The sequence below is a fragment of the Olea europaea genome, chromosome 23 (genome assembly GCF_002742605.1).
Source record: "Olea europaea var. sylvestris chromosome 23, O_europaea_v1, whole genome shotgun sequence".
Classification (NCBI taxonomy): Eukaryota; Viridiplantae; Streptophyta; class Magnoliopsida; order Lamiales; family Oleaceae; genus Olea; species Olea europaea.
The window spans coordinates 8,664,136-8,678,006 of record NC_036259.1 but is presented as its reverse complement, the minus strand read 5'-3'; the positions used below and the strand labels follow the sequence as shown (position 1 = coordinate 8,678,006).

The 13,871-nt window shown below is 35.0% G+C and overlaps 2 protein-coding genes across 4 annotated transcripts; both read right to left on the bottom strand.

Annotated features, from left to right (window-relative positions):
• Positions 1–1,568: 1,568 nt before the first annotated feature.
• On the bottom strand, positions 1,569–6,874 carry LOC111372308 (type I inositol polyphosphate 5-phosphatase 1-like). The gene is made up of 6 exons (XM_022994580.1): positions 6,230–6,874; positions 6,049–6,163; positions 5,764–5,881; positions 3,028–3,097; positions 2,795–2,899; positions 1,569–2,427 (listed from the first exon to the last, which is right to left on the bottom strand). The coding sequence occupies exons 1-6, from the start codon at positions 6,349–6,351 to the stop codon at positions 1,614–1,616; spliced, it is 1,344 nt and encodes a 447-aa protein (XP_022850348.1). The 5' UTR covers positions 6,352–6,874; the 3' UTR covers positions 1,569–1,613.
• A 983-nt stretch (positions 6,875–7,857) lies between these two features.
• Positions 7,858–13,513, bottom strand: LOC111372307 (uncharacterized protein At1g76660-like). Of its 3 annotated transcripts, XM_022994579.1 has the most exons (5): positions 13,309–13,513; positions 12,207–12,395; positions 11,059–11,117; positions 8,695–9,859; positions 7,858–8,321 (listed from the first exon to the last, which is right to left on the bottom strand). In XM_022994579.1, exons 3-5 carry the CDS (start codon positions 11,059–11,061, stop codon positions 8,113–8,115), a joined length of 1,377 nt encoding a protein of 458 aa, XP_022850347.1. In that variant the 5' UTR covers positions 11,062–11,117; positions 12,207–12,395; positions 13,309–13,513; the 3' UTR covers positions 7,858–8,112. The 3 variants fall into 3 exon arrangements, with proteins under 3 accessions (XP_022850347.1, XP_022850345.1, XP_022850346.1); XM_022994577.1 differs by lacking the exon at positions 11,059–11,117; XM_022994578.1 differs by lacking the exon at positions 11,059–11,117 and having other exon boundaries at positions 12,207–12,392.
• Between the last annotated feature and the right edge of the window lie 358 nt (positions 13,514–13,871).

Here is a 13,871-nt window from a genome sequence, read left to right as displayed (position 1 = left end):
CTAAAACGATAAGATTCAAAAATGTTGGTGTAGAGAGATTGTTTGCTCGTTTTACATCAAAAATAGAATTATTATCTCATCAAAACATATTATGGGGAAAGCTTAGCTAAGCTAAACGGGAGAACACGTTATGCCAGTTTTGTGACTTCTGTCTACTTAGCATTCTATTTAAAGCAACAATATCGTGGTTCTAAATAGAAAAAATACTCGTCATCACCCACAATAAAGCAAACAATTAAGAGGCCTTTACAGGGTGACGAGGAAATCGTCAAAGCAGAAATTATGTCGATCAGTCATCAAATATGTGTTCAATACATAACTAGAAATCAAGAGTCTTATTTATTAATACAAGAACTTTATATTCTGGAAGCATTAAAGGTTTCGGGAAAATCTCCAAGACCTATAGTGCTGATCTGAGGATTAACTTCTAAAGGATGGACATGTTCACAAACAGTAACCTTAGTCTTGTAGAGATAGACACTTCTCATCGTCTTTAATATTTCTTTCTCCCTAGATTGTTTGTCTGGCTGCGAAAAACTCCTGAAAATTAACTTTTGAGATGGATACCTTCATAAACAGTCACCTTAACACTTCTAATCGTCTTTTATACTTCCCTCTCCCTAGGTCATTTGCTCAGCCAGCTCAAACAATTGAATGATGAGGGAAGAACAATAAAACATGAATAAGACCATACAAGCAGTCGGACTGGGAATCCTGGTTGTAGAAGAAAGTTTGACTACGACTTTCAGCTTTTCGTTTATTATCATCCTCAATTCAAATGTAGAATCTCGAGTCTGAAATACATATTCTCATCCTAGATATGTGTGTAGATTTACATTTGAAATAAATTTCTGAGCACAAATATGAAATATGGTTACACTGCTCATATACGAAAATATATCCTTTCACTGCCAAAAAAAATAACTACCTGAAGTATATGACAGCATAGAGGGTTAGTTAATAGTGGCTAACAAGATTGATTCCCAATCTATTTATTATAACATTGAAAAGTAATAAGTAATAAGAGCATCCAGAAGTACTATTATAACTCCAAGCTACAATTATAAAAAGGAACTAACCTTGTTGCCTATATAGCTCATGGCACCAACACCAACAGAAGACACATTTAAGTTCTGTATCAGCTTTCGCATGCTTCTGCGAACCCAGATGGTAAGGAAAATACCGTGTGAGATGAAAGTCTCATGCACGATTTTGGTGGTGAAATGGTAGACACGCAAGACTCAAAATCTCATGCTAAAAAGCGTGGAGATTCGCTTTTGGCATAGTGGGCCCCCAGTGGGAGGCTCGTACGATAGGCCATTAGCTCAGTGGTAAAGTGCGCCCCACGCTTTTAACCCAACTCAAGCTGAAGAAAATTATTCAGTGGTCACCACACAATTTGAAGACCTATTTATTCTAACAATTGTTACACTGCTCATATACGAAAATATATCCTTTCACTGCCAAAAAAAATAACTACCTGAAGTATATGACAGCATAGAGGGTTAGTTAATAGTGGCTAACAAGATTGATTCCCAATCTATTTATTATAACATTGAAAAGTAATAAGTAATAAGAGCATCCAGAAGTACTATTATAACTCCAAGCTACAATTATAAAAAGGAACTAACCTTGTTGCCTATATAGCTCATGGCACCAACACCAACAGAAGACACATTTAAGTTCTGTATCAGCTTTCGCATGCTTCTGCGAACCCAGATGGTAAGGAAAATTCCAACCATTTGCTTGCTTACTATTTTAACGTAAGTTGACCTTTTTTTCCGGTTTTTCGGGCTTTTGAGGTCAAACTTGGCAAGTGAGGCCATGTTTGACTCGAAAGAACTATATGTCCTGAAAGATTTGTAAGCTTTGAAAGATTTGAAGGAATTAGTTCTCTCAAAAACATGCTGACCCAAAAGATGTAGAGGTGGCTCTGGCAAGCTTAAACCAATGCGTTCTGTCCCACTTAGCTTTCTGGGTAATTTATTGATGTACTGGGTTCTTGGCAATGCTACATTTTCTACAGAATCCTCTGCCCTGATGCGGTTCGATCTGTCCAGCGTAATTGGAGAATAAAATTGGCGCTGCAACTCCTTGTCAACTGAAATTCCCAAGTTGTGTTTGTCAATGGAAACAGAAGCATCGAGATCAACGACATTTTCTTCATTAACAAAGTTCAATTCTTCATTTAGTGGGCAGATTTCTTCTTCAATGTCACTGTCAGTCTGTGAGCTTTCATCTATGTATGGGGCATCTTCAGATGTCTTAAACCTTGATGGAGGAGGAGGATCATTGTAGCATCTGAATTTAGTGGCCGGCAGAATTTTTTTCAGAGTTCTACGAATTCTGTTTTCCCATATTGAAACTCGGCGCCGGTCTTCAGCACCAAATATATTACCAGCATTTAATGGTATAATATCCTGAAGGCTGTGTATATGATGCACTCATCAAAAGAAGCACCAAGGATTTTGTAGCCACATAATAAATATTTAGTGGAAATTTGGCTATTAAAAAGAGGATCTACACATAAAACGTGTAGGGAATTCAACATATCAAGATCAAAAATTTTATTTCATTTAATTTGCTTCATTAATACGGGTTCATGACTTGACTTTGATCGTTAAGGACTATTCCAAGATCAATTCATATGCAAGTTACCTAATTTTAGTAGGTGGCCATGATAGAAATAGATGGGCAATATAATTAACTGTGGAAACTGACGTAAGTGAAACAAATGAACTTGGAGACTGATCTAATGTAGATTACAAGCAAGAAGATACAGAGATTGACTTACCCAATTACATATACATGAGCAGGGTCATCAACATCTAACCATCCGTCTAGATCTAGGTCATCTGGAGGAACTCTTCCTCCAACATTCCATGTGCTCGCGCATATTCTAGCAAACGACAAAGACATAATAGAAAGAATAAGGCTAATCCACTAACTCGACATAATAATATAATGATGCTTGCATTAGTAAATTAGCTTTAGCATTATATCATCAAAATGGCAAGAAAATTCTACCTGATTTCCTTTGTGTTTATATATCGAGTCCTAGATGTCTCCGACTTTCTCCTTATCCTAGGTAGAACCTCTGGAATTCAAAAGTACATAGGTAATAATCGCATTTAAGAATTCAAAGGAAAGGTTAATTATACACTATAAGCCTAGTAGAAAACGGCCTAAGGAGCATGAACTTTGTCACGGAGCACTTGGCGCTGTATTGCATTGATTCAATTAACTCTAACTAACGACACTTGATCAAATAGCAATGGAGACCTTTATTCCACTATTTAGACCTTTCATTGATGTAGATTCTATTCCTAATTGCCGTGAATCGTGGGTCATTTTTCTTTGGTGAAATTGAATACATATAATTCGATAGACGGCTCACTGGAATAGATGTAGATGAACAATACCCCCCATAGAAAAGCTAAAAAAGGGTATCCTAAGCAATTGCAATAATCGGGTGGTCAACGCCGATGAGCACATTGAACTATCTATGTGGCTGAGAACCCTCACAGGCCAAGCAAGTTCTTTCTTTTATTACTTAGGAGCCGTGTGAGATGAAAGTCTCATGCACGATTTTGGTGGTGAAATGGTAGACACGCAAGACTCAAAATCTCATGCTAAAAAGCGTGGAGATTCGCTTTTGGCATAGTGGGCCCTCAGTGGGAGGCTCGTACGATGGGCCATTAGTTCAGTGGTAAAGTGCTCCCCACGCTTTTAACCCAACTCAAGCTGAAGAAAATTATTCAGTGGTCACCACACAATTTGAAGACCTATTTATTCTAACAATTGAAATTCTTAATTTTTTACGACACCTAAATGAGAAAATATTTTCAGGAACAAGCGTGCTCAGTTGAGATGAGATATGATTGCATTACGATGTCTAAGGACACGATCTAATAGATTGTTGTATCGCCCAATCATTTCAGATAACACTTGCATCCTCTGTCTATGCAATGTAGTACGACTCTCATGTCAATTCGAATGAATCATCATTTCGGTGATGAAAAATCAAATTATCACTATATTTATTCCTTTTTCTACTTTTACTTCCAAGTGCAGAGTTCCATCAGAAATTGAAATTTGTATTTTAAAATGTGCATCCACAATGCTAAAAGATCCTTCAATTAGATAAATGAAACACAATCCTTTCAACAAGATGCACCAAACCTTTAGTTCTTTATTTATATAACGAGGGCCAAAGTTAATTAACCATTTCAAATGCACGATAATATAATGTTAAAAATTCCCACAACCCGAAAAGGTGAGGGGCGCTTGGATTTCTGTTCTCAAATTTTTTTCAATTTTGTAAAACATCTAAAACTTGATTGGTTTGGTAATTTTGAAAAATACATTTTTTAGCCCCTGTTTGATCCCCATTTTTGGGGGAAAATGTATTATGAAATAGTGATTTTGTGGAGAATGTGTGGTTAAAAAGTAAGAATTTTTTTTTGAAATACGTGTATTATTATTTTATAGAAGAATGTGTGATTGAAAATGAAAAGTAAAAAAATGCATTCTTATAAAAATGGGGGATCAAACAGGAGCTTAAAATAAAATTAAGGGGGCGTTTGTTTCCTATTTTTGTAAAAATGAGAATGAAAAATATAGTCGTTATGGATCACACACAAGAGATAGAAATTCGAATTTGGTTGTTTGATGTGATCAATAACAGTCATATTTTTCATTTTAATGAAGAATTAATGGGAAACAAACAGGGGCTAAATTTTTAACATAAAACTCAACATATTTTCGACATATTTAAAACATGAGAATAAAAGCAATCAAATTCCTCCTTCCAATGACAAAATCAAACACTTAAAATGTATATATTACTTGATAATATTTTAGCATAAATTTTGTTCAATTTTATTGAATAATCAAAGTTATTTGAATAAAATGTCATAAAACAATTTCTAAAAATTTTAAACAAAACGTATATTCCAGTTTTCTATTTTGAAAAACAATTTTTCAAGATGTTAAATCAAATGAATTTTTTGCAATGACTCTCGAAACAGAAAACTGAAATGTAAACCTAATGGGGCCCAAGTGTCTAAGACAAATTTCTAACCAAAAAGGATAAAACTCATTTGCCAGAAGATTTCTACCCACTTGTTTGACAGATCCTCATAATGCATGGAGCCCGCAAAAATAAAAAAATGCCAAAAAAAAAAAAAAGGTGGGCCCACTCCCTATGTGAGAATCGGTCAGGGAGGTTGGCAAAATTTCTTCCGGCACAGTAGGGTGATTCAACCAAAAAACTAGAAGAAAAAAAAACACCATGACCCATGCGTGTGTGTGTTCTGGCAGGGGTCTATAAAACAGAGCCCCGTACTTGTAGCACCTCTCAATTTCAATTCCCCCCAACCCCCCACAAAAAAAAATGAAATGAAAAAGTTTATCAAAACTGCATCAGTAACACAGATCTTAATAAAGTTGACGGGAAAATCTAAACCCTGAACTTCGAAAAAAGCATACTACCATAGTCATCAACCTGAACTCCATCATTTCAATCGTTCTTAAACCGTGAATCTCCTCGCCATTGACAATATTCTGCTATAGCCAAAAGGAGAAACTAAAAACTTTGAAGGCAGAAATAATTCGTTATTCCAATTTTTGGCCGTGTGGATTAAATATTATTACACATTGAAATTCTATTAAGTATAACATTCGGTGTGTCCAATGCTATGTACTAAATATGTTAAATGTCAAGTGAGAAATAAAGAAGGATCAAGGTCTACGGAAGTGGACCTGGATTGGAGTCGGAGTCCGAGTCGGAGTCGGAGTCCGAGTCTATGTCAGCGGAGTAATCGAGATTGTTGGTGGTGACGTTGAACCACTTGTGCATACCCACTCGAACCCAGGAAAGCTGCAGGCATGTGCAACAGAAAGTGATCGTTCTAAAATTGGAAAGTTTTCTAAACCATAATGACTTCATGAGTCCATCTTAAAATTTCGTTATTTGATCATATAGCTGACAGATTCATCTATAAGTAAGAAGCTTCACAAAGAACAAAGAATTATCAAACAGATTACCATTTTGTCTCCAAGCAAATTTACATTATTGGAATTATAAGCTTCAAGCTGAGGATTCTGCTCACGAACTGAAGAATCGGGCCTGAATCTGGAACTAGAGGATATGGATCTGAAACTTAATTTATTCGAGTCACCTAAAGAATTCTGCTCATGAAATGAAGAACTGGGCCTGAATCTGGATCTAGAGGATGTGGATCTGAAACTTGATTCCCTCGAATCAGCTAAAGCAACTTCTCGGTCTCTTTCTCTTCGAAGTACAACTTCCACGAGTCTCTCCCAATTATCATAATAGTTGTTAGACATATTCCTATTTCCCGTTTAACAAAAATCTTAAGAAATACAAAATCTCAAAACGATCAAATAAGAGAATTCAGCTTCAGTTACTGAAGCTCAAACACTGAATCTACAGAAAAAATCAAAAATGGGTTGTGTGATTTTATAAATTCAGTTTGGGTCGACTGCAGAGTATGATCTAGAATACACTTGCTATGAATGGGGAAAGCTAGCCAGTAGCATAAATCGCGGTTGAAGATGAACTTTATACATATTTTAAATTTGAAAAAAGAGGAAGTTTATCATTGTTAAATAAGGGAATTTCATTGATGGTCACTGAACTTTGTACTTACTATTACCTTGGTCACTGAATTTTAATTTGTTTCGAACTCCTCACTAAACTTTATAAAATATTTCGTTCAGACCACTTCTTTAATTCGACATTTAGTTTTTTTGTGTTTGTGTGCAAAGTCATCAAACTATTAGTGTTTTCAGTTAAATCCTGCAAGTTGGCACATGAAAACGAAGAATATTCAATTAAAAAATAGATGTTAAATTTGAATTGACTTAAATGAAATATTTTATAAAGTTCAGTGATGAGTCAAAAACATGTGAAAGTTCAGTACCCATTAGTGAAAATCCTATATAATAATCTAGAATCCTTAAGGAAACATGTACGAAATTTCTCATAATGACAAATAGCATTGTTTAAAGTTTAAAATGTTACAATGTTACAAGTCCCAATGTGATGATAATAATTTAATAGCGCTATATAGTATTCTTGGTGCTAGAGCACTAAATTAGGTGACCGCACATAATAGATTCAATTAAATGAATCGTGTAATGTTGTATTTAAATGAATATATCATTTAATCTCATACAATTGCCATCTAAAATAGTAATTAACACTAATAGTGCTGAATAACATTACTCTAATAACAGTGTTTCTCCAATTATTCTTTTAGCGTGCTTTGTCATCAAAGATAAGATATGCTAATTAATGGAAGGTTGATGATAGGAATGCCACAAGAAAAAGGTAGAAACATAAATAAAACAATACGCAAATGTTGGGTATTCATTAATTTGATTGCCCATTAATCTAAGCTATAGCTAGATCATTCCAATTCTACCATTTACAGATTTGATTTAATCAGTTGACATGTGTATCCATACATTCAATGAACCAATTTTACTGGAAAATAACTAGATGCAATTTAGTTTCATGTATTTTAAGTGGAACCAAAGAAAGAAGTGGCAATATCAACTACTTCTACAATATTCATTACTGTAAAGAGCATATTTTCAATATAACTTTATTTGACAATGAAATTTGATGGCTCAAGTCTTCTTTTTTTATTATTTTCCTCTTCATAACAAGATGTATTAGTCAATATGCATTGCATGTTATTTTTAGATTTCTTAAATCCCATATCAACGTTAAGTTTTTAAATAAAGTAGCTCTCTCTCTCTCTCTCTCTCTCTCTCTATATATATATATATATGTATGTATGTATGTATGTATGTATAATCAAAACAAGGATTTAAGCTAGCATTTTGAATAGAAGATTCAAAACATATACAAAGATACCAAATTGTATCATTTGATACTTTTACCCTGGACAGCCACCAATGGTACTGTTGGGATAGTAAGTTTACAATCCCGACAGATGTGCAAATTCGCAAAAAAGGAAGGCTTGGAGCAAATGTCAGATTATTTGTCACAGAACCCTGGACACGAAAGCTTAAATACATACAAGAGTTCATGAGAAAGTCGTGCCATGAAAAGTAACCTTAGCATTGTCTTAAGCTTCGTCCTCCTCTCATGCTTCGTCCTCTCCTATACTCGATTTCTGTATCAGAATTTGAAGAGCACAAATGATGTTTCTGGCTGATTCTGGAAGCTTCCACGTTATGGAATAAGTCATCATTATCACTCACACTGTAGTTATCAGGATCGTTTCTTGCAGAACCATCTCCAAATCGACTGTGTGGAACATGAACTGAGATGTAAAAGTAAAAAAGGTGAGAAAAAAATGTTATCATAAACTACATTCGATCTGGTAATACAGATTCAATCATGAATGCATGATAGAGCCTATGAACACCAGCAAATAATAAACTTTAATCAAAATGGGATTGATAGGACCCAAATAAATATCAAAACTGTACCGCCAGCATTGAATACACTAGTATATTGAATATAATGTAATTTTTAGGGCAGGCACTACACAGGAGAAAGCAGAAGCTAGAAGATCTAACAAAATGATAGGTACAGGCACTTCAATTAAATTACGTTAGGAGTTCACTTATTCTTATTAGTTTAAACTTTAAAATCAGGCACTTAGCTCAGGTACTGTGAGTGAAATAGTTAACCTTCGAAACCATTGCATGAACCAGGCATACCAAAGTGTGCCCCCTCATCATGATTCTGTTTCGCTTTACCAAACTGTGGGCTTGGAAAATCTTCATGTGTCTTCTTTGCTAGTGGATTTTCGACTGTTGGGGCAGTTATGATATGTTCCCCTTCATGCGGCTGATTAGAAGTACAAGGTGTCATGCTAAAGGAATCATCTGTGATATCAGAAATTTCCACATATTGAGTTGTAGTGATGATTTCATCAGCACTGAACCCAAAGGATGCTCTGTAAGCTTCGATTTCCTCAACATCTGGTTTGCAAGTTTTATTCTGCCTATTCTGATGCCCATTTCCATAACTTGAATATGCATCTGATTCCCTGGAAATACTCAGCCTACCACCAGAATGAGAAAATGTAGAGTGGTCCAAGTAGAATTGAGCAAATGTTTCTGGGCAGAAAAAATTGGAATCTTGTCGCAATGTGGAGACACCAACTGGTTGAAGCCCAAGTAACCTGCCCGACTCAGATTTTGTGCATGCAGTCTCTTGTGAAAGAATCGAAGTATCCCATAGCAGAGGAATCTCCCTTTCACGAAAAGATGATGATAGGCCATCACCAGATGTTCTTGAAACAGGTGATCTGAGACTGCTAGCGGGACTTTCAGGATAAAGTGAATAATTCATTTGAAGATCATTGGCATTAATCTGTCTGTCTTTATCAGTGGCTTTAAGATTGGCAGAAGATGAAAGGAATCGAGCATAAGGCACATCTGGTGAAGAGGGAGTAGTGATATGTGCCAACTCGGGTGGGGGAGTTAGAGGAGCTGTAGATGGTTCAGTTGTGAAAGTCGAGAATACGGGAGGAGATACGAGTTGTGTCTCATGGGCATATGGACCTGTGACGAACATAGTAGATGAAGGACCTCCTGGCGAATTGGCTGACAAGTAACAATTGGGTGACTGAGTTGTTGAAGGGAGTGCAGAATTCGAGAAGGACACAGGTGAAGATGGTGGGGCTAAAATAGATGTAGACTGATTAGGCAATCCACCAGCCAGATGTCCATCTGGCTGATTTGATAAAGAATTGGCCTCTGGACTGCGAGATGCAGGTACAATACGTTTTCCACCTTTTTGTTTGCCAAAACAAGACATTCCACCCCAACAGCATCCCCATCTCTTTACCTGTCAAGTATCAAAATGGTAACGCATTAGCCCTCAAATGCTCATGGAACAAAGGTTCATAACAAAATGTAAAAGAATTAACTAAAATGGAATTTGAACCAGAAAGAGTAAAGGTGAAAATAGGACACCAAGAACCCACGAAAGTAGGATTTCATTAATAGCAAGGTTATAATAAAACAGATGAGGATATGCACTCACTTTACATATCATGTAACCAATTCTCTTAGTACGTAGTTTGAGGGCACTCCATGCGATACATTAGCAAATAAATGCATCTACTCCTATGCATAACATGTAAGGAGAATATTAGATCTAATTTGTTCAGAGTGGTGCTAATCCTTTACGTCATTATTATCATATTTTTCTTACTGTTCTTATTATATCAGTTCCTTTTCCACTTCACCACCGTCGGTAACATCAATGTCGAAAGGATATATTAACTATCCATTCAAATAAATCCGCACGAGCCCCCGGCCAGTAAAAGTGCAACCAAAACAGGATTCTATGCAAGTAATGCTAAGTTCGATTAAAATGATGCTCCAATGACATAAAAACTCTAATCACTTGAACAGATATGAGAGGCTCATTCAGCAATATAAAAATGGTCAAATTTCAATTATTCAACCACATTCTCAAATAGTATGCCTATACTAACCGCATTGACTACAACTCAACTTAAACATTGTGTTTGGACCTGGTATTAAATTAACATCAGAATATTTAATCCTAAATACAGAGACGGTAAGGATTGAGTTGAGTTCTCCTCCATAGGTTTTGATGTTGGAAGCAATCCACTCATTAAGTATTTTATGGTAATTTACCTAAACGTTTCTAAAATGTATGGCTAAGATGGTATTAAAAGTTTTAACCACGCATGACCAAACAAATCTTATTTTTGTGAACAGGAGTACGTGGGACGCACCTAATCACTTCCAACCAAGAGTTCCAATAGATTTAAGTAAGACTTGGAATTCAAACAAATTTATAATCGGTATCTTGTTTAGAATATTCTATATAATGCATATAATTTTGTGAAGTGGCCACAAAGTTCACAAAAAGTATATGTGATATAGCTTGATTCTTGACAAAAATTTATCTCAGGCAAATGAAGTCTAAATGATAAGATCAAAGATCAATGGATTTCATATTTAAATTGTAAGACTTGAGAAATAGATAATGCACCTAGACGATATCATTACCATTTATAAGAAATGTAATTTGGTCCAGTCCAGCCCAGCTCATAACATAACACATTCTCCTAAACAAGTAACAAAATAGAGTGAAGAGCATATGTAAATATGAATATGTGATACATCAATTTCACTCTACAATTTAAGAAGCCAATTAACGATGGATTTCTATTAGCACAAATTGAGAAAGCTGACCGGACTTCACTATCTGGAACTAGTTTGATTTAGTTAAGGGGAAAAGAACAAATTTAGAAAGCCCATTAATAGTATACCAAGTTACAAAGTGATGGCTAACATGGGAATCACATCAACCAAAAGTTCCAAACTATTCAATTTAAGTCCATTTAGTCCAAATAAATTTAAAATGTCTCCCAAATAATTTCTGTTTTATTAATTTAATTACAGGCATATAATTTTGTGAAATGGCCTCAAAATTCTCAAAATATGCAAATAGGATCTTAGGAAACTAAAGTCTTAATGAATTTATCAATTATCCAGGAAAAAAGACAGTAACAAGGGACAACAAGTGACATTCCATACCTTAGATCAGCTGAATATGTAATAGAGAAATTCTAATGCTTAAAAAAGGAATTTTAACAAATTAAAATAAAATGAGTTAAGTACACAATTTGTTTGCAGTAAGAGCGAGAATGCTACAAAATAACTTATAATCTAAATATATTAAATTTTTGGGCAAAATCAGAATATATCCTAAGGTCTATACTGTCTCAAAGTAAAATTTAGTGGACTAGTGTAATGCTTTAACTCTCAACAGGATTATATGGGCAAGTACAACACTACTATAAGAAGGAGATTTTCTGAAGTTATGTTCTTGAAACGCTTGCTCTGTTATGCTTTGACCACGAAGTCAGTTTGTAAATCATTAAATCTTAAATTTACACTCCAAAAGTTAATTGATGGCATAGACAATCAAAATACATTGCTCTTCTATGTTATGACAAGTTTACTTCCATCATACCCATTTTTCAAGCTAGTCAGAAAATTGAGCATCCTTAAATTCAGGCCCAGTAACAAGTTAGGGACCATCAAGAAAGATATAAAGTATAATGACTCCAGAGGGTCAATTCCATTCAACTGTTCAAGTACATGAGCACGCCAACTTGAATAGATGGTGAATGAGTAAGAAATCAAAATACCCGAGGAGCTGGTAGTTGTGGAAATTGATTCTGCTCGGACCCCATTGATCAGTGTGGAGTGCAGAATGTCAAGTATGGAATAGGGATTCTCGTTTTGTTTCCTTTCGTGGTGTACTATCCACCCACTTATATTTACAACCAAGCGTGCCTTGCAACTTTTCTGCAAGTTTCTGGTGCTTTCATTTCCTTCTTAAACATACAAGCACCAAAATTCAAAGTTAATATCCAGTTTAATGGCTCCATGACTAAAGAAGAAAGTCAACAGTATATATAAGCAATCCATAATGCAATGGCCCCTAAAACAAAAGCTAACAGTACATACATTTGGACAAGACTTGCTGAAAAATAAAAGTGCTATCCAGCGAAAAAGGGATCCAAAATTTATGTTTACCTTTTCCGTGTAGGTTATGTTTGTCATCATTGATAACCCAATCATCATTTATTATGACCATACCAAGGACAAATGAGTGTTTATACTATTTCACATAAATAAGCCATATGCTTGCTTGATTAAAGTCTAACCAATAAACCTATTAAGGCTTGGGGATCCTTTCCTTAAAGATCAACCCTTATTATGATGGTTTATAATTTTATGCTTACTCGACGTGGGACTTATCCCTTCACTAAAAACACCAATAAAATTTCTTTTTCTTCTTCAACGGGCTGATATAATTTGAGAAAGTAAGAAGGGTCAAAATCTATATACAGATGTTCTAAATTCTCGCCATCAAGTGTTTGGAATTATTTAAACTTATTTTGTCAGCATTTACACTATTCTGTCCTACCTAACTGAAAAACAAGAAAAATGGGTATTCTACCTACATGAAAGCGATTCCATTTGTTCCTTAAAAAAATGTTGACTGCCGCCACTATACTTACGTAATTCTAAATTCTTCCCACATCACTAAAAATGGTCACACATAAATAAAAAAAAAAAAAATAATAATAATAATAATAATAATAATAATATTCCATCCTTAAACCAAAACCACAGAAGATGAAGAATCCATGAAAGAGAACACAAAAGAGGCAGACCCACAGAATTAAAGTACCAAAAAATAGCAACGCATCAAGAAAATGAGAGAGATCAAAGCATTATTACCCGAGGCAAGTGACAGCTACATTCTTTCGTGTGTTTTGCTAGTGGAAAAAACCAATGGATCTACAGAAAGCAAGTAATTTAATAAGCTACTGGGAGTTAGAGGTGGCCTGTAAATTAGAAGAGGCAACGATCAGATCTGATTTGCAATCTGGATTTTGATTTTTGTTACAGAAATTGATTTTTAGTAAAATAAATAAAAAGGAAATGAAACATTAACTGGAATGGAGCAGTGTACCTCCTTTAATCGGATTAGATAGTCCAGGTGGCAGATGGTCCCTCAACTATAGTCTTATTAACAAATGGGTCCCTAATCTTTTTTTATTACATTTAAATTCCCAATATGTCATTTTTGTTGCAGAGAAACCATTTTATGTGCTTAAGAATTATTTGTTTAAGTTGTCCTCGTATCCCTCTAATGCTTTCATGTACAATTTGTACATGCATCGCGAATATACATGACAACATGGTTTCGTGTCCATAATAAGCTCCAAAATTAAGATACCCCATTATATAAAAATGAAAGTGGGAAGAATATTATCTAACGTAACAATAAAAATATTCAA

Excerpts from the sequence above, each read along its gene's own strand:
- LOC111372307 (XM_022994577.1), bottom strand. The coding sequence starts at position 12,251 with ATGGGGTCCGAGCAGAATCAATTTCCACAACTACCAGCTCCTCGG. Across the intron at positions 9,860-12,206 it reads CACAACTACCAGCTCCTCGG|GTAAAGAGATGGGGATGCTG; the intron begins GTATTTTGATTT and ends GATACTTGACAG. Across the intron at positions 8,322-8,694 it reads TTCATGCAATGGTTTCGAAG|TTCATGTTCCACACAGTCGA; the intron begins GTTAACTATTTC and ends TTTACATCTCAG.
- LOC111372308 (XM_022994580.1), bottom strand. The coding sequence starts at position 6,351 with ATGTCTAACAACTATTATGATAATTGGGAGAGACTCGTGGAAGTTGTA. Across the intron at positions 6,164-6,229 it reads TTCAGATCCACATCCTCTAG|TTTCAGATCCATATCCTCTA; the intron begins ATCCAGATTCAG and ends GAATAAATTAAG. Across the intron at positions 5,882-6,048 it reads ATTTGCTTGGAGACAAAATG|CTTTCCTGGGTTCGAGTGGG; the intron begins GTAATCTGTTTG and ends ACATGCCTGCAG.